At 44.0% G+C, this 18,282-nt stretch overlaps 2 protein-coding genes and 1 non-coding gene across 6 annotated transcripts in view; 2 read left to right on the top strand and 1 right to left on the bottom strand.

Annotated features, from left to right (window-relative positions):
• The window catches only part of LOC147999270 (disks large homolog 5-like), a 31,204-nt gene extending 30,674 nt beyond the window's left edge, over positions 1 to 530 (top strand). For all 4 annotated transcript variants that reach the window (XM_087596290.1, XM_087596291.1, XM_087596288.1 and 1 more), the window contains 2 exons: positions 31 to 136; positions 260 to 530. In XM_087596290.1, the coding sequence (XP_087452416.1) occupies positions 31 to 95 (65 nt within the window). In that variant the 3' untranslated portion in view covers positions 96 to 136; positions 260 to 530. The remainder of the gene's footprint in view (positions 1 to 30; positions 137 to 259) is intronic.
• LOC134483470 (uncharacterized) overlaps positions 1 to 18,282 on the top strand; it is a 192,172-nt gene that overhangs the window by 160,408 nt on the left and 13,482 nt on the right. The window contains exon 8 of the transcript XR_015643898.1: positions 2,204 to 2,518. The gene's annotated coding sequence lies outside the window, so the exon portion shown is untranslated. The remainder of the gene's footprint in view (positions 1 to 2,203; positions 2,519 to 18,282) is intronic.
• LOC134483696 (U6 spliceosomal RNA) lies at positions 10,558 to 10,664 on the bottom strand. Its single transcript, XR_015644427.1, has one exon. It is a non-coding gene; the product is annotated as a U6 spliceosomal RNA (small nuclear RNA).

Here is an 18,282-nt window from a genome sequence, read left to right as displayed (position 1 = left end):
AGTGTCTGAAAAACTGCCTTCCTCTCCCAGGTCTCAGAAAGTGCAAGAGAGATGGAATTGGACACACGCCAGTAAGAGAGCTTCCTGAGGAATAAGTTGCTTTCTCAGGAGTCCCTGATGACAAACATCGTGAACGGTAACAACATTTTTTGGATGAGTATTCTTCCTCAGAGTTAATTTGTCATTTCTTAGAGACACTAAATTTATATAACACTAAGCCAGCCTTACTGATTGAGGTCTTACTCACTTTCTTCTTCAGAAAACAGCACTTGAGAAACAACTTGGGGGACCACCTTTCATTATGTGTGCTAGAGGAGAAACAGCAATACATCTGTGCTTCTAAATGTTCGTTAAGAATATGCTTTTAGAAATATTTTTGTTATGATTTTAATTGAAGTTTTCTTTTTGTTGTTTCATATTTATATGTTCTTGTTACTATTTTTACTTTCAAACATTTTTAAATATTTTTATTCATTTTAATCCTGTTTTGTTGTAAAAATGTATTTGTTATGAATAAAAATTGAATTCTATCTCTTGACTCTTAAGACCATCATTCTTACTCAAGGGTTCTGTCCCTTCCTGTGGACCTAGAACTGACAGCTACAGATGGATCTCTGCATGTTCCATGGAGCCTGAGCTAATAAGAGAATTCAAAGTCACCAAGGGATACCCAGTGTGATAGTGTCTTTTGTGTGGAGAATGTGGCTGTGTCTTGGACACACACATTGTGATGTAATCAATGACACACTTTACCCAATTGTTAGGGTCCATGTGGTTCCTCTGAGAGAGCAGCAGTTTCTTTACCCTGTGAGTCATCACCACAGCTCCTGCAGGTGGCTTTTGTTATTCCACATGAGGTGCTGTATTAGGTGGACAGGATCACCTCCAATTAAATAGAGAGATCTCAGGAGATGTGTGTTCACAGGGAACTTACTGAGCTGTGCATGCTCAACGTGTTAGGTTGTCAGGCATCCCTACAGGGCTCTGGTGTCCCCACTGCTCAGTGTGGGTCAGGATCATCCTCCAGCATCACTTAGTTTCCTTATTAGAGCAGATCTTTCACCTGTTATCTATGATGACCACATGTATTCTGCACATCTGATAAAATACAGAACTGAAACTAGCTTCATGTAGGCCAGCTTGGCATAATCAGTTTTTTGATTGTTAACAAGAAAATTATTTTAATCTGAGCCATTTAGGGAGGATCCTCCAGAGCATCCATAGTGAATGTAGCCTGCAGCTATGAACACAGGTTTCTTTTGGAGAGGAGGCCTGTGCAAGCCCAGAACCTAGGTGGGACAGTTCAAGCTACCCTTTTTCCATGGCCAATCTGGGATCGTATTGGGAATGTATTTTTTCCAGGTGATTGATTTCCAATATGGAATTGAACTAACTTACTGAGAGTGGAGGTGACTCAGAGAGTTAAAGTACACAAGGACCAATCCAGAATGTCCACAAAAGCTTGCTGTCACCCCAGGGCTTTTAAAAGCTCAGCAGCTAGAGAAGAAATGTAGTATTTGGTTATTCTCATGCTTGGGTCTAGTCATTCATTATAAGCTGACCATGACACAAAAAGAGTCATCTGTGTCACAATAGAAGCTAGTTGTAACTAGATTCACACCACACTATCACATTACTACCGTATTTGAGGTTCTCCATTACTATCTAAGACCCTGGAAGAGGCCTGGGTCTTGCTACACAAACTCATGATTTATGTCTTCATGACACTGTGTGCTTTGTTCTGTTAATGCTACCATTGGCATACAATACCTTGGATACTTTGTGCTGACATCTGTGACATGAGACAATAGTTCATGTCATCCTAACCTGAATAAACTGTCCTTAGAGTACAGTGTAGTGGGAGGGGCCTTCTTTTCCTGTGAGATAGCAAAACATTACCACTCTTCAGTCAAGTCTGTCAGCCATTGTCCAGTGCTTGTCTTGAGATGTCCACCTTTTCAGCTGAGAGTCTTCATCCAGGCTGCTCTGTAATTCTGTAGAAGATTAATAGGGTTCCAGCCCTAGGATTTAATTCAGTGTGACTGCACTTGCCGAACATGCTCAAAGCCCTGTGTTCCTCCCTAGCCCTCTGTGCTTTAGAGAAAGAAAATAAAGAACCACATTGCACTTGAAGTTTCTCCTCCAACAAAAGGAGAGCCTGCACAGGGCCTTTAAATAACTCTAAGCCCCAGCTTTCCCACAGCTCCCTCCATCAATTCCATTATTGGTGTGTTTTCATTACTTCTCACTTTCTTCTGTATGTGCAAAGAATGTGCACCATGTCAGTAAAGTGTGTGTGTGTGTGTGTGTGTGTGTGTGTGTGTGTGTGTGTGTGTAGTCCCTAATGAAAACTGTCGAGGTGCATGCAGACTCATGCTACTGCTGTCCCATGGCACCTTGCAGGGAACACTGAATTGGTGGGCTACTTTAATACAGCCTAAACCAGGCTATGCATGGTTTTCAGTAAGATTTGACATCATTACCACTACAGAGAGCAGAAACAGCTCAGAAGTTACATGTTGCTGTTAACAAGATGAGGCCAAACCTCATCCCATAGAATGTCAGGTACGATTTGATGGCAGGAAATTAATTCAGGGCTCAAATCAAATCAGTCAATTACAAATAAAGTGAAAAATACAAAGAGTCAAGAGAATCAAGTACTGTGTGTTGGGTTTTTTGTTTGTTTTATTTTTTTTTTTGTTTCTTTTTTTGTATTTTTGTTGAGAAGATCAACCAGAGAGGCAACCCCTTCCTCAAACAAACTGCACACCAGAGACAATACCTAAATTGACACAATTAGAAATGAAAGGGGGATCTAACAATAGACAATGAACAAATTCAACAACCATTAGGTCTTACCTCAGAGGCCTTTACTCCAGAAAACTGAAAATCTATTTGATATTGGTATTTTCTAGACAGATAACAATTACCAACATAAACACAGATCTGGGAAGGTACATGGATAATTCTCAGAAGAAAATAGATACAGTCAGTATAGTTTGCCCCTCCAAAAATTAAAAAGCGAAATCTCAGGCCATATGGCTTTAATGCAGAATCCTATCAGACTTTTAATGAAGACCTAAGAACAGTAGTGCTTCAATTATTCCACTATATTGAAAGAGAAGGAACAATGTCAAACTCCTTCTCTGAGGCCATAATCAACCTGGTGTCTAAACCAGACAAGGAGCTCCCTACAGAGAGTGTAAGCCAGCCAGGGTGCCAGGGTGAGTGCTCATGGTGGGAGAGACTAGGAGAGGTGCTGTGGCCTTGGTGTGTACAGGCTTAGGGCTGGGGCAGGGTGCCTGGTGAGTGTCTGTGGCCACTTGAGCTGGGTCCCAGTGGGTGCCCAGGGAGGTCACAGGCCAGTTGTGCATCTTCTACCTGTCTGCGGGGCTTCTGGCCCAGCCAAGCACAGCCTTCATCCTGGACATCCACAAGGACAATGAAATCAGGAAATGGGGGGATCCCCTGAGACTCTCTGGCTTCTTTCGCCCTCCACTTGCAGTTGCAGCCAGAGGAAAAGCAGCTGTGAGTTCCCCAACTCTTCCCTACCACTCAGGTCTCCATGCTTTCCCACTCCAGAGAGAAGGAGGGCAGGGCGAGCTCTGCTGCTGCCTGTTCCATGCACCCAAAGCCTATCTTGTGGCTGGAGGTCACTGCTTGCCCCTGACCCTGCCCCTGACCATGAACTTGCCCCTCCCCCTACTCCTGACCCTGCCTCTGCCCTAGGCACCTAGGGGAAGTGAGGAGAGCCTAAGGGACAGACTCCAGGCCAGGACCCCCAGAGACTTGTGTCTTCCTTTTCCTAGAAGTGTTATCCTCAATTCTCCACACTGGGTTTCTTTGCAGGAAACTGGCAGGTGCAGGGCTTTGCTGAGCCTGGGATAGTGGTGGGACTTATGATTGAGGGAAGTCTTTCAGGGAGATGGAGGCCTTTCTCAAACTCTCTGAAATCAGGTACCTTCCCTGATTTGAGCGCCCTCGGGAAGTTGGGAAGCCACTTTTCCCTGTCCTGTGTGACTTTCCCTGCATAGTGAGCTCTCCTGCAGGAGATACTTTCACATGCTTCTTTAAAAGCACCTGTTCCTCAGATCTAGCTCAGCTGTGAAAACAGGCTTCTTCAAGTCAGGGTGAGAGCAGCCCCTCCCAGCTCAGAGCTACAACTCCATAGGATCCTCCAGTCACAATGCTGGGTGGGTCCCATGGAGGAGTTAGAGCAAAGTGCCCCTTCTGAGAGTTGACTTCTGAGAAGAACAGACCTGAGAGAACAAAGTGCATCCCAGGGGAGAAAAGAGGCCTGAATGATTTTAAATTGGAGAAAAACCCCATATCCACCATCTAACAACCTTAGGGTTTGTGCATGTGTGGACTTCAGAACCTTAAGGTCAGATTTTCTGATAACAGCTGCTAGGTGAAGCTGAAGTCTACTGTGGGTGGGATTGTCCCAGGCAGGGAGGGGATCTGACTCTGCAGGCCTGGCCAGCTTCTTCATTCTCCTGAAACTAAGTGTTGGTCAGCTGTAAATCTGAAGTGAGAGTTGGTTTTTGTCAACTCAAATGGATGACATTTCAAGTCTCACACATTATGGGAGAGAGACACATATACCCACGGGTGATTTGAACTTACTTCTGTAGAAGTGACTGGGAGCCAACAGAGGGAAAACATTCTCACCTTTAGGATTCTGTCTGTATCAGAGACTACAGGGACTGGCTTCCTGGACAGACATGGCCAAGCAGACACACCGTGTAATGGGGAAAAACTGAGGTAAGAAATGTCCTGGGGACAGTGATTTCAGATTGTGCCTTTACCCAGGAATCTCTGTTGCCATTAAGGCAAGCGGCCTTGGGCCTGCTAACTTGTCACTATGTCAGGGTGTCTCTGCTCTTACACCTGCATCAGGACCGTCTTAGATGAAGGCTTCTCTTTAAAAAAAAATGTATATAATGCAATGTTTCTCAAACTCTGGGCTACGACCACTCACAAAGAATGTATATCAGATACCTTGCACATTATGACTTATAAGAGTAGCAATATTAGTTATGAAGTAGTACTGAAATAATTTTATGGTGGGAGTCATCACAGCATGAAGCACTGTATTACAGGTGTGCAGCACTAGGAGTGTTGAGAAGCACGGCCATAGAATCTGACAGATGGGAGCAGACCAGAAAATATTCCTCCATTCACATAACAATTAAAACCCTAAATGCTCAGATCAAGAAAGAATATTAAAAGGGGTAAGGTATAAATATGCAGTAACAAATGAATTCAGACCTATCTGAATTACACCAGAATTCTCTCTTTTTTTTTTTTTTTTTTTTTTTTTTTTTTTTATTAACTTGAGTATTTCTTATATACATTTCGAGTGTTATTCCCTTTCCCGGTTTCCGGGCAAACATCCTCCTCCCTCCTCCCCTTCTTTATGGGTGTTCCCCTCCCCATCTTCCTCCCCTTGCCGCCCTCCCCCCAACAATCTAGTTCACTGGGGGTTCAGTCTTAGCAGGACCCAGGGCTACCCCTTCCACTGGTGCTCTTACTAGGATATTCATTGCTACCTATGAAGTCAGAGTCCAGGGTCAGTCCATGTATACTCTTTAGGTAGTGGCTTAGTCCCTGGAAGCTCTGGTTGCTTGGCATTCTTGTTCATAAGGGGTCTCGAGCCCCTTCAAGCTCTTCCAGTTCTTTCTCTGATTCCTTCAACGGGGGTCCTATTCTCAATTCAGTGGTTGCTGCTGGCATCCGCCTCTGTGTTTGCTGTATTCTGGCTGTGTCTCTCGGGAAAGATCTACATCCCGCTCCTGTCGGCCTGCACTTCTTTGCTTCATCCATCTTGTCTAATTGGATGGCTGTATATGTATGGGCCACATGTGGGGCAGGCTCTGAATGGGTGTTCCTTCTGTCTCTGTTTTAATCTTTGCCTCTCTATTCCCTGCCAAGGGTATTCTTTTTCCTCATTTAAAGAAGGAGTGAAGCATTCACATTTTGATCATCCGTCTTGAGTTTCATTTGTTCTAGGCATCTAGGGTAATTCAAGCATTTGGGCTAATAGCCACTTATCAATGAGTGCATACCATGTATGTCTTTCTGTGATTGGGTTAGCTTACTCAGGATGATATTTTCCAGTTCCAACCATTTGCCTACGAATTTCATAAAGCCGTTGTTTTTGATAGCTGAGTAATATTCCATTGTGTAGATGTACCACATTTTCTGTATCCATTCCTCTGTTGAAGGGCATCTGGGTTCTTTCCAGCTTCTGGCTATTATAAATAAGGCTGCGATGAACATAGTGGAGCACGTGTCTTTTTTATATGTTGGGGCGTCTTTTGGGTGTATGCCCAAGAGAGGTATAGCTGGATCCTCAGGTAGTTCAATGTCCAATTTTCTGAGAAACCTCCAACTGATTTCCAGAATGGTTGTACCAGTCTGCCTCCCACCAACAATGGAGGAGTGTTCCTCTTTCTCTGCATCCTCGCCAGCATCTGCTGTCACCTGAGTTTTTGATCTTACCCATTCTCACTGGTGTGAGGTGAAATCTCAGGGTTGTTTTGATTTGCATTTCCCTTATGACTAAAGATGTTGAACATTTCTTTAGGTTTTTCTCAGCCATTCAGTATTCCTCAGCTGTGAATTCTTTGTTTACCTCTGAACCCCATTTTTTAATAGGGTTATTTGTCTCCCTGCGGTCTAACTTCTTGAGTTCTTTGTATATTTTGGATATAAGGCCTCTATCTGTTGTAGGATTGGTAAAGATCTTTTCCCAATCTGTTGGTTGCCGTTTTGTCCTAACCACAGTGTCCTTTGTCTTACAGAAGCTTTGCAGTTTTATGAGATCCCATTTATTGATTATTGATCTTAGAGCATAAGCCATTGGTGTTTTGTTCAGGAAATTTTTTCCAGTGCCCATGTGTTCCAGGTGCTTCCCTAGTTTTTCTTCTATTAGTTTCAGTGTATCTGGTTTGATGTGGAGGTCCTTGATCCACTTGGACTTAAGCTTTGTACAGGGTGATAAGCATGGATCGATCTGCATTCTTCTACATGTTGACCTCCAGTTGAACCACCACCATTTGCTAAAAATGCTATCTTTTTTCCATTTGATGGTTTTGGCTCCTTTGTCAAAAATCAAAGTGCCCATAAGTGTGTGGTTCATTTCTGGGTCTTCAATTCTGTTCCATTGTTCTATCTGTCTGTCTCTGTACCAATACCATGCAGTTTTTATCACTATTGCTCTGTAATACTGCTTGAGTTCAGGGATAGTGATTCCCCCTGAAGTCCTTTTATTGTTGAGGATAGCTTTAGCTATCCTGGGTTTTTTGTTATTCCACATGAATTTGCAAATTGTTCTGTCTAACTCTTTGAAGAATTGGATTGGTATTTTGATGGGGATTGCATTGAATCTGTAGATCGCTTTTGGTAAAATGGCCATTTTTCCTATATTAATCCTGCCAATCCATGTGCATGGGAGATCTTTCCATCTTCTGAGGATTTCTTCAATTTCTTTCTTCAGAGTCTTGAAGTTCTTATTGTACAAATCTTTTACTTGCTTGGTTAAAGTCACACCGAGGTACTTTATATTATTTTGGTCTATTATGAAGGGTGTCGTTTCCCTAATTTCTTTCTCGGCTTGTTTCTCTTTTGTGTAGAGGAAGGCTACTGATTTATTTGAGTTAATTTTATACCCAGCCACTTTGCTGAAGTTGTTTATCAGCTTTAGTAGTTCTCTGGTGGAACTTTTGGGATTACATAAATATACTATCATATCATCTGCAAATAGTGATATTTTGACTTCTTCTTTTCCGATCCGTATCCCCTTGACCTCCTTTTGTTGTCTGATTGCTCTGGCTAAAACTTCAAGAACTATATTGAATAAGTAGGGAGAGAGTGGGCAGCCTTGTCTAGTCCCTGATTTTAGTGGGATTGCTTCAAGTTTCTCTCCATTTAGTTTAATGTTAACAACTGGTTTGCTGTATATGGCTTTTACTATGTTTAGGTATGGGCCTTGAATTCCTATTCTTTCCAGGACTTTTATCATGAAGGGGTGTTGAATTTTGTCAAATGCTTTCTCAGCATCTAATGAAATGATCATGTGGTTTTGTTCTTTCAGTTTTTTTATATAATGGATCATGTTGATGGTTTTCCGTATATTAAACCATCCCTGCATGCCTGGGATGAAGCCTACTTGATCATGGTGGATGATTGTTTTGATGTGCTCTTGGATTCAGTTTGCCAGAATTTTATTGAGTATTTTTGCGTCGATATTCATAAGGGAAATTGGTCTGAAGTTCTCTTTCTTTGTTGTGTCTTTGTGTGGTTTAGGTATAAGAGTAATTGTGGCTTCGTAGAAGGTATTCGGAAGTGATCCATCTGTTTCAATTTTGTGGAATAGTTTGGATAATATTGGTATGAGGTCTTCTATGAAGGTTTGATAGAATTCTGCACTAAACCCGTCTGGACCTGGGATCTTTTTGGTTGGGAGAACTTTAATGACTGCTTCTATTTCCTTAGGAGTTATGGGGTTGTTTAACTGGTTTATCTGTTCCTGATTTAACTTCGGTACCTGGTATCTGTCTAGGAAATTGTCCATTTCCTGTAGATTTTCAAGTTTTGTTGAATATAGGTTTTTATAGTAAGATCTGATGATTTTTTGAATTTCCTCTGAATCTGTTGTTATGTCTCCCTTTTCATTTCTGATTTTGTTAATTTGGATGCATTCTCTGTGTCCTCTCATTAGTCTGGCTAAGGGTTTATCTATCTTTTTGATTTTCTCAAAGAACCAACTTTTGGTTCTGTTGATTCTTTCTATGGTCCTTTTTTTTTCTACTTGGCTGATTTCTGCTCTGAGTTTGATTATTTCCTGCCTTCTACTCCTCCTGGGTGTATTTGCTTCTTTTTGTTCTAGAGCTTTTAGGTGTGCTGTCAAGCTGCTGACATATGCTCTTTCCTGTTTCTTTCTGCAGGCACCCAGCGCTATGAGTTTTCCTCTTAGCACAGCTTTCATATTTCCCATAAGTTTGGGTATGTTGTACCTTCATTTACACTAAATTTTAAAAAAGTTTTTAATTTCTTTCTTTATTTCTTCCTTGACCAGGTTATCATTGAGTAGAGCATTGTTCAATTTCCACGTATATGTGGGCATTCTTCCTTGATTGTTATTGAAGAACAGTTTTAGGCCGTGGTGGTCCGATAGCACGCATGGGATTATTTCTATCTTTCTGTACCTGTTGAGGCCCGTTTTTTGACCAATTATATGGTCAATTTTGGAGAAAGTACCATGAGGAGCTGAGAAGAAGGTATATCCTTTTGCTTTAGGATAGAATGTTCTATAAATATCCGTTAAGTCCATTTGGCTCATGACTTCTCTTAGTCTGTCTACATCTCTGTTTAATTTCTGTTTCCATGATCTGTCCATTGATGAGAGTGGGGTGTTGAAATCTCCCACTATTATTGTGTGAGGTGCAATGTGTGTTTTGAGCTTTAGTAAGGTTTGTTTTACATATGTAGGTGCCCTTGTATTTGGGGCATAGATATTTAGGATTGAGAGTTCATCTTGGTGGATTTTTCCTTTGATGAATATGAAGTGTCCTTCCTTATATTTTTTGATGACTTTTAATTGAAAATTGATTTTATTTGATATTAGAATGGCTACTCCAGCTTGCTTCTTCTGACCATTTGCTTGGAAAATTGTTTTCCAGCCTTTCACTCTGAGGTAATGTCTGTCTTTGTCTCTGAGGTGTGTTTCCTGTAGGCAGCAGAATGCAGGGTCCTCGTTGCGTATCCAGTTTGTTAATCTATGTCTTTTTATTGGGGAGTTGAGGCCATTGATGTTGAGAGATATTAAGGAATAGTGATTATTGCTTCCCGTTATATTCATATTTGGATGTGAGGTTATGTTTGTGTGCTTTCATTCTCTTTGTTTGTTGCCAAGACAATTAGTTTCTTGCTTATTCTAGGGTATAGCTTGCCTCCTTATGTTGGGCTTTACCATTTATTATCCTTTGTAGTGCTGGATTTGTAGAAAGATATTGTGTAAATTCGGTTTTGTCATGGAATATCTTGGTTTCTACATCTATGTTAATTGAGAGTTTTGCAGGATACAGTAACCTGGGCTGGCATTTGTGTTCTCTTAGGGTCTGTATGACATCAGTCCAGGATCTTCTGGCCTTCATAGTTTCTGGCGAGAAGTCTGGTGTGATTCTCATAGGTCTGCCTTTATATGTTACTTGACCTTTTTCCCTTACTGCTTTTAATATTCTTTCTTTATTTTGTGCATTTGGTGTTTTGACTATTATGTGACGGGAGGTGTTTCTTTTCTGGTCCAATCTATTTGGAGTTCTGTAGGCTTCTTGTATCCCTATGGGTGTCTCTTTTTTTAGGTTAGGGAAGTTTTCTTCTATGATTTTGTTGAAGATATTTACTGGTCCTTTGAGCTGGGAGTCTTCACTCTCTTCTATACCTATTATCCTTAGGTTTGATCTTCTCATTGAGTCCTGGATTTCCTGTATGTTTTGGACCAGTAGCTTTTTCCGCTTTACATTATCTTTGACAGTTGAGTCAATTATTTCTAAAAATATGGAACGCTTCACGAATTTGCGTGTCATCCTTGCGCAGGGGCCATGCTAATCTTCTCTGTATCGTTCCAATTTTATTATATGTGCTGCCGAAGCGAGCACCAGGATAGACATTCTTTATCAGCAGGTCTCAGGGTAGAACTGGATATGTGACCCTGTTCTACAGCACTGTCCAGAGTGGTAAATGCAGCTTCTGAAGAGGAATGCAGGCCTGGCCTCTAGACCTCCACCTTCCAGGCCTGTCTGGAGAGCCTGATGCCCTGGCAAAAGAGACTCCTTCTCTCCAGAGGAGCACTGCAGTCAAATGACATATCAGTGATGAAAACTATCAGTCCCCAAAGGCATGCCACTGAGCAGAGATAGCCTCAGTCATGCACCTCTACCCATCCCCAGTTCCTCGTGTCAATAACTCAACCCTTTCATGAACTAGATGGCAATACTTGAGGCAGGATGATCAGTAGTTTACTGGCCAATCTGGGCTCTATGAGACGCTCTCCCTGAAATCAGAGCCAGCAGGAAATTCAGTATGAAAGATCGTTGTAGCCAAGCTCAACAACCCGGTTCAGAGCCTGGGACCCCACACGGTAGGATAAAGTGACTCCCATGCTTTTTCCTCTACCTTCAACACTCATGCTTTGGAATGCACACCCCTACAATGAGATCAATACACATGGAATAAAAATTAAACAGAAAAATTAATGAAGACAATGCAGACAATGTTTTAAAGGATCCTGGGAGTCCTCACTCTGCACTTCCCTTTCCTTTGCCTTGGGAACATCACCTGCACCAGAGGCTGAGACTTCCTGAAAGAGAGAGAGGAGAGATGCACTCTTCATTCCGCTGGAGCTGTGCAAAGACCAGAGCCACCTGTCTTTTCCTGATAGTGGGAGCTGGGCCCAAGTGTGGGCTGCTCCTACTAGAGGAACCACAAGAAGAGGACCACCTTCCTCAAACCTTCCTGGAAGTCAGAGTACGGGCTATGGACTTCCCTCAATCCTCAGAGGACTCTCTTTCAGCGATGGCTCAGAGCCTCTTAGGACAGAGAGGGACCAGAGCTTCCCCCCAAAGCAAGATTCCGGTCTTATCTGACAGGTATGAGGGCTTAGGGATGGGACAGTGGATGTGACAAGTTTACATGTAGCACAGGGGCTAGGTTAATAAAGAAATCAAAGAGGAAAGAAACCTGGAAGATTCCTCATCTGTTCTTTTTTGCTCTATTCGTAGGGATGAGGTGGCAGTGTGGGGTAGAGGACTAGGACACAGCACAGCCTTCTCTGCTCATGGTGAACTTTCTAGGCTGCCTGGTCACTGTGACCAGCATCTTTTCAACTGTGCCATTCTACTACCAAGGCTGACACAACTGGTGCACCATGTAGCAATAGGACTGTACTGACTTAGGCACATTTGGAATCACACAATGATCATGTGTCACAGATGGGTTTCTTTTTTTAGAAAAGGATTAAAACAAAAACTATTTATTTTGTCCATATGAGTGAGTACACTGTCCCTGTTTTCAGACACAACAGTAGAGGGTAGAAGATGAGATTAGAAATGGTTATATGACACAGTGTGGTTGCTGGGAATTGAACTCAGATCCTCTGGAAGAGCAGTCAGTGGTCTTAACCACTGAGCCATCCCTCCAGCCCCAGTATATTGTATTTTCAATGTTGTTTGTTTTATATCTTTACTCACGTATGTCTGTATGGCGTTCTGTGAGTACAGGTACTCATGTGCTTGTGTAAAGGTCAGGGACAACCTGAGCACAGATCCTCACCTTCTACCTCTCGTCCATGGCTGTGTATGCTAGGCTAGCCCTTCCCTCTAATCCTAGAGACTGTCCACTTTAGGCTCCTATCTCCCTGTGGGAAGGGCTGGATGACAGACTCTACTGCATCCAGGTTTATGTGGCTTCTAGGGACCTAAACTGTTGTTGGGCTTGTTCAGATGAAAATAAACACCATTTCACAGCCCTGGCTGGGCCAGGCAGCGCACGGGTCTTTGCTGCTCTTGCAGAAGACTTGAGTTCAGTCTCCAGCACCCGGGTCAGGTGGCTCACAACCACCTGAGACTCCAGGTCCAGGGACTTCCAAGCTCTTCTGGATAAACCTACATGGCAAAAGCAGGGCTGGGAGCTGGAGGCTTCTGGTGTTGGCTTCTCCATGCAGTAGGGGGCAAATCATGGGCATGTGAGGTAACATGGAACCCTGTAATTCTACAAAGTCCAGAAGCTCCTGATTTCCCTCATGGTGCCCTAGAGCCTGTCCACCACACATGGAGGCTTCAGGAACATGGCCTTTTCCTGACCTGTGTGGACTCTGCATCCTCACTCTCTACCCCCTGCTTTTCGGGGTTGGAAGTCTCAGGTGTAGGAGGCGCCTACCATAGGCCTCTTCTCTCAGCATTTCAGCATTTTACCCACTTGACCTTCACCAAGCATCCTTTGCTCTACACAGTTACCTCAGCCTGTGACCCTCATCCTCCAGACTCTTGTGAAGCAAACACCCATGGGTGTGCAGCTCTCATAGTTAGCCAGGCTAAAGGGTAAGGCAGCAAATCCTTCATGAACTCTACAGCTCCTGAGGCCTAGGAAAATGTCTATACCGGGGCTAAATTCATGCTGCCCTGTAAGACTACATTTTTCCTTTAAACAGAAGGATGTGTGGTGGTGGTGGCACAGGCCTTTGATCCTAACACTTGGGAGGCAGAGGCAGACAGATTTCTGAATTCAAGGCAGCTTCCTCTACTGAGCTAATTCCAGGTCAGCTACACAAAAAACAACACTGTCTCCAAGAGTAAAACAAAAAGAGAAAGAGAGAAAGAAAGAAAGAAGGAAAGAAAGAAAGAAAGAAAGAAAGAAGTGAAAGAAAGAAAGGAAGGAAGGATTCATGTTTTGTATACAATGAGATGCCTGCCTGTCTATACCTGAACCACCATGTTAACTATAACTCTTGTCACATCTGTATTAATTCAAATACTGAAGGCCAAATGGTTAAATCTTAATGACTATACAATTGGGGGGTGGTGCTGAAGAGATGGTTGGTTTAGTGGCTAAGAGCATAAGACCAAGGTTCAGTTCCCAGTGTCCACATGGTGGCTCCTATTAACCTGTAATTGCAATTCTAGGGAATCAGTCTGTACTTCACGGGCACCACACATACCACATGGTGCACAAGCATTTATTAGGTGAAACACTCAGGCCCATAAAAATAAGTAAATAAAATATATGGTTAACAGACACTGTGATTCAGGAAGTTCTTAGTGACTTTGGTTATCATTTCTCTCTCCCAGAGACCTGTCTTCCTCATGCTCAGCCTCCCTGGCTTCTAGGACATTTCCTAGCTCTATGGAGCATGAAGTACTCAACACCATAAGCCAAGCATTGCAAAGCCATCTGCACCTTCACTGCTACACCTTCTCCATGGCTGTGTCTAAAGGGAGAGACTTGGAATCTCACAGATGCAAGGCCAAACCTGTTGGGCTATGTGAGCCCAGCCACCCAATAGTCAGATCTACTCCTGTCCTTGGCTATGGCATGAGGCTCTTAAGACAAATTAATCTGAAGGATCTCAACAGCTATGCTGTTAGACCTCTCATTGCTCTGCCCGACCTACAAGCTCCTTTACTGGCTCAAATTCACACCTGAACTCCTCTCCTGCCTCAGCCACCATCAGCTCTTCTACTCCTCTCCACCTGTGCTCTGTATAATCCACACTAAGGTGGACGTTAACCTCTTGTGGACCTCCAGATGTATGCTTGTGATTACTCTTCATTGGCTGTTTTGTATAGGTAGGCAGGTTCTTCTAGTCTCATGCAGAACACTGCTCACACATTTTGGATCTTACAACACCCTCTTGATTGAGAATCCTGACTAATGACTGACTGAGCCTTCCATCCCTGAAGCCACCCTCTGTGTCCCAGTACAAGATGAGAATCCCCACCCTAACCCCTGGTGTCCACTTTCATCTCAGAAGCTAGACTCTGCACTGTCCATTACCTTTTGGTTCTCTGCCTCTAATTCTGTTAAATAGTTCCTCTCTTCTTTAAAACAAATTCATTTTGTTGTTTATTTTTTGAGACAGGGTTTCTCTGTTTGGCCCTGGCTATTCTGACAGGCTCTCTGTAGATCAGACTTGTCAGGAAACCAGATATCTGCCTGCCTCGGCCTCTTAAGCACTGGGATTACTGGATTGTGCCAGCATGTTTAATTAAAAATTAATTAGTGGCAGTGCATGTTGGCGCATGCCTTTAATTCCATCCGTTGGGAGGTAGAGGCATTGTGAGTTCCAGGACAGCCAGGGCTATAAATTAACACCTTGTCTCAAAGAAAACAAGCCAAAAATGAAACAAAAATGTTGCAATATGGTCGTAGGTATGTAACTGAGTCTGTTCTTGAACTCTGAATCCTCCCACTTTCACTCAGGTGCTAATCAGCAGGCTTCTGTCTTGACTTTCACTGAGAACTCAGGGCTGCCAGGACTGTTACCTCTCCCAGTGTAACTCCTGACTCTCTCATCAGCATCATCACAAAACTCCTGCTAAGAATTAAGGAAACCTGAATTCTAAGGAACAGTCGGAGCTCCAGTATTTCCAAAGCTCACTCTAATACAGATGGATCCTATGCTACAGTAAAATGGTCACAGCTGGAGGTCTTAATTCCAGGACTTGGGACAGAGGGGGTGGAGGATCTTGAATTCAAGGTTATTTTTATGTTACATTGTTGCTCAAAGCGAGTTGGGCTGCTACAAGATGCCCTGTCTCAAAATTATACCAAACACACCTAAAATGAAACAGAGGAGTTTGAGTGGGCACAGATGGGAAAGCTCGGCACTTTATGGCTAAGCCACCTGCTGCCAGCACCAAAGTCCATGCACAGCCCCAATTCTGAGCTGTGTCTGGGACCCCACTTAGGAGCACGCACCAAAGTAGCTCAGATCCAGGGCTTTTGGTCTAAGAGGAATTCAGGCAGTCACACTTTGGATGCCAGTTCTCCAGCTCAACTGCCTGTCAGCCCAGGATCTGGTCTTAGTCATGGCTTGGCATCCCTAAATTCCTCCCAGCTGTGCTCTGAACTCACCCTGTGCCCCGTTCTGATGAATCTGCCATTCTCCATGGGAGTAGCCTCAAGAAGTCCCTCACATCTGAAGCACCACTCTGAGTGCACTAAATACTGCAGGGAAGGGGCATGGCCAGCAGAGCACCCACCCCTTTCAGCTGTAGAACATTTAGCTCTAGAGTGAGCACTGCTGTGCATTGTGGAACTTAAGCAGTATTCCAGCCTTGGCCTGGGAAGAGCCGTTGACACCCACACTTTCTGGGGTGACATTGTCTCCTGAGGATAGAGTCAAGTCAGGAGTGGCAACTGATGTTCACGAGAGACAAACTTTCTTCACCACCTGCCCATGCTGGCCCTAGGATCTGGGCTTTTTAGGTGACATGAGTGCTGAGCCTCCCAGGTAGATGGGTTTTCAGGGGTCAGGTGGTTATTGTCACCAAAGGTATCCACAAGGATAAGTCATACTGTACTAATTCCCATATTAGATCCCTTCTCATGGGTCACAGAGGTCGTGCTGGGTCCTAAATGTGGACCCAGGTTCCTGGCACTTTTGAAGAGACTGGTCAGGGCGCAGGCTTCAGGACATTTTGTTTGAATTATTTTGGGGGATTTTATTTTTACTGTTGGGGGCAAACCTAGGGCTGCCATGTGGTGGGAAAAGGCTTTGCCACAGCTGTAGATCATCCTTAATTATAAACTCCTAAATTCTCCCAATCCTGGAACTTTCTAGGTCCCTCACATGATGCAACCTTTGGGGGATTCCTCACATAGAATCATGGGGTGGATTGCATCCCAAAGAGAGACAGTGGGAAATGTTCCCCAGTGTCTGCCTGTGGCTGTGGTGATGAGAGTGGATGTAGTGACCAGTGGATGGCAGGGCCCATGTGAAACCCTTTTGGTTTCCACTTGAGTGGAATCTTCACCATGCCTTTTTTTTTTCTTGAAACACAGGTGGGCCTGGAACTTACAGTCTTCCATCACTCTGACTCAGTTTCCCATGACTGGGATCACAGGCTTAAATTACTATGCCCATCTTTCTTTTTTTGTATTTATAAATCTTCTAAAACCCAGAAGGATCTAGAATTTAAAATTTTGCGATCCAAGGCATTTCCAACAGGGGATTCTTGACCTAGGAGTGTCCAGACCAATGTTTATTGTGTGGCTACTTCATTCCTATAACAGCTTATTTTTGAAAAAGAGTTCCAAGGTGTGATGTCACTGGGCATCAGGCAGTGTCCCAAATAGCAGCACTGACTCAGGTTGTAATTTAGGCTGGAGAAACTTACTAGGACCCTTGTAATCCTAGCACCCTGGGGCCTCACATGTCCTTAGTCTGATCTAGTGATGAATCAACTGCTCTTGAGGGTGGATTGGAATTCTAGTCACTGTGAGGCAGGAGCATTAGTATCCTACAGCCACTCTGGGCTCCATAGGAAGACCCTGTTTCAATGGTAAAAGGGGTCACCTGCGAGTTCTTACTGTCTTCCCTGAGGCCTTCCTGCTGGAGTTAGAATAGCTGTCTCACCAAGTTGAAGTAGAGGGCAGAATGTTGGTGCCTTCTATAATGAGGACTAGTAACAGATAGTCTATGGAAATTCTAGAAAGTTCTACAGGTATTTATGTCCTGTGCATGGGAATTGCTGGCTTCCCTGTGTCCTTTGCCTTTAATTTGCAGTCCATGGGGCACCTGGGAATGTCCCCAAACCAGGCTGCACACAGGACTTGTCCCATGATTCTCACTTGCACCCAGTGCCTGCCTGATTGTCATAAGTCTGACAGAGCCACTGTATGCTCTCCTGACACCTGCAGAGAGCACTATATGGGATCCTACCATCCCCACACTGCCCATCAGTTTCTACAATGTCCCTATATGGCACTGAGATGATCTAAGCTGCTTCCGGCCTATGTGCTGCATCAGAATCTGACCATTCCTAATTTCCTCCTCTCTCACCCACACTAGAAGCCCTGTACCCACACTAGCCCCAGCTGGCCTGTTGCCTACTGACATCTCATGGACTCTGCCCCAATCCCCTGCCCTGCCCTGCCCTGCCCCGCCCTGCCCCACCCCAATGCCCTGCCCTGCCCTGCTGTGCCCTGCCCCAAACCCCTGCCCTGCCCCAATGCCCTGCCCTGCCCTGCCCCAATGCCCTGCCCTGCCCTGCCCTGCCCCAATCCCCTGGCCTGCCCTGCCCTGCCCTGCCCTGCCCTCACTCAGCTGACAATGTGGACATCTCAGGACAGTCACTGGACAATGGCTGACACACTTGTCTGAAGACTGGAAATGTTTCTCGATCTTGGAGAGGAAAGAAGGACCCTCCAACTACACTGAACTCTAAGGAAGTTTATTGAGGTGAGGGATGACAGGGACTGTTTTGTCTCATGTCACACATGTCAGTAGAAAATATCCTAGGTATTGGATGGCGCTGTTAGCATTTACAGAACAAAGCACATAGTGTTGGGAAGATTAATAAATTATGAGTAGGATTAGAAAACCCCAAGCCTCTTCCAGGTTCTAGGAGAGCAAAAAATACCACCAAACACAGCATTAATGTGATAGGTTGGTTAAATCTAGTTACTAGATTCTAGTGTGATGCCTATGACCCTTTGTGTGTCATGCTCAGCTTATAATGACTAGAGGACCTAAGCCTGAGAGTCACCAATGCCTCT

Source organism: Rattus norvegicus, chromosome 19, assembly GCF_021556685.1.
Source record: "Rattus norvegicus strain SHRSP/BbbUtx chromosome 19, alternate assembly SHRSP_T2T, whole genome shotgun sequence".
In the NCBI taxonomy this organism is placed as follows: domain Eukaryota; kingdom Metazoa; phylum Chordata; class Mammalia; order Rodentia; family Muridae; genus Rattus; species Rattus norvegicus.
Note: the sequence above shows the minus strand (reverse complement) of the source record. Positions and strands in the feature narration are given on the sequence as shown.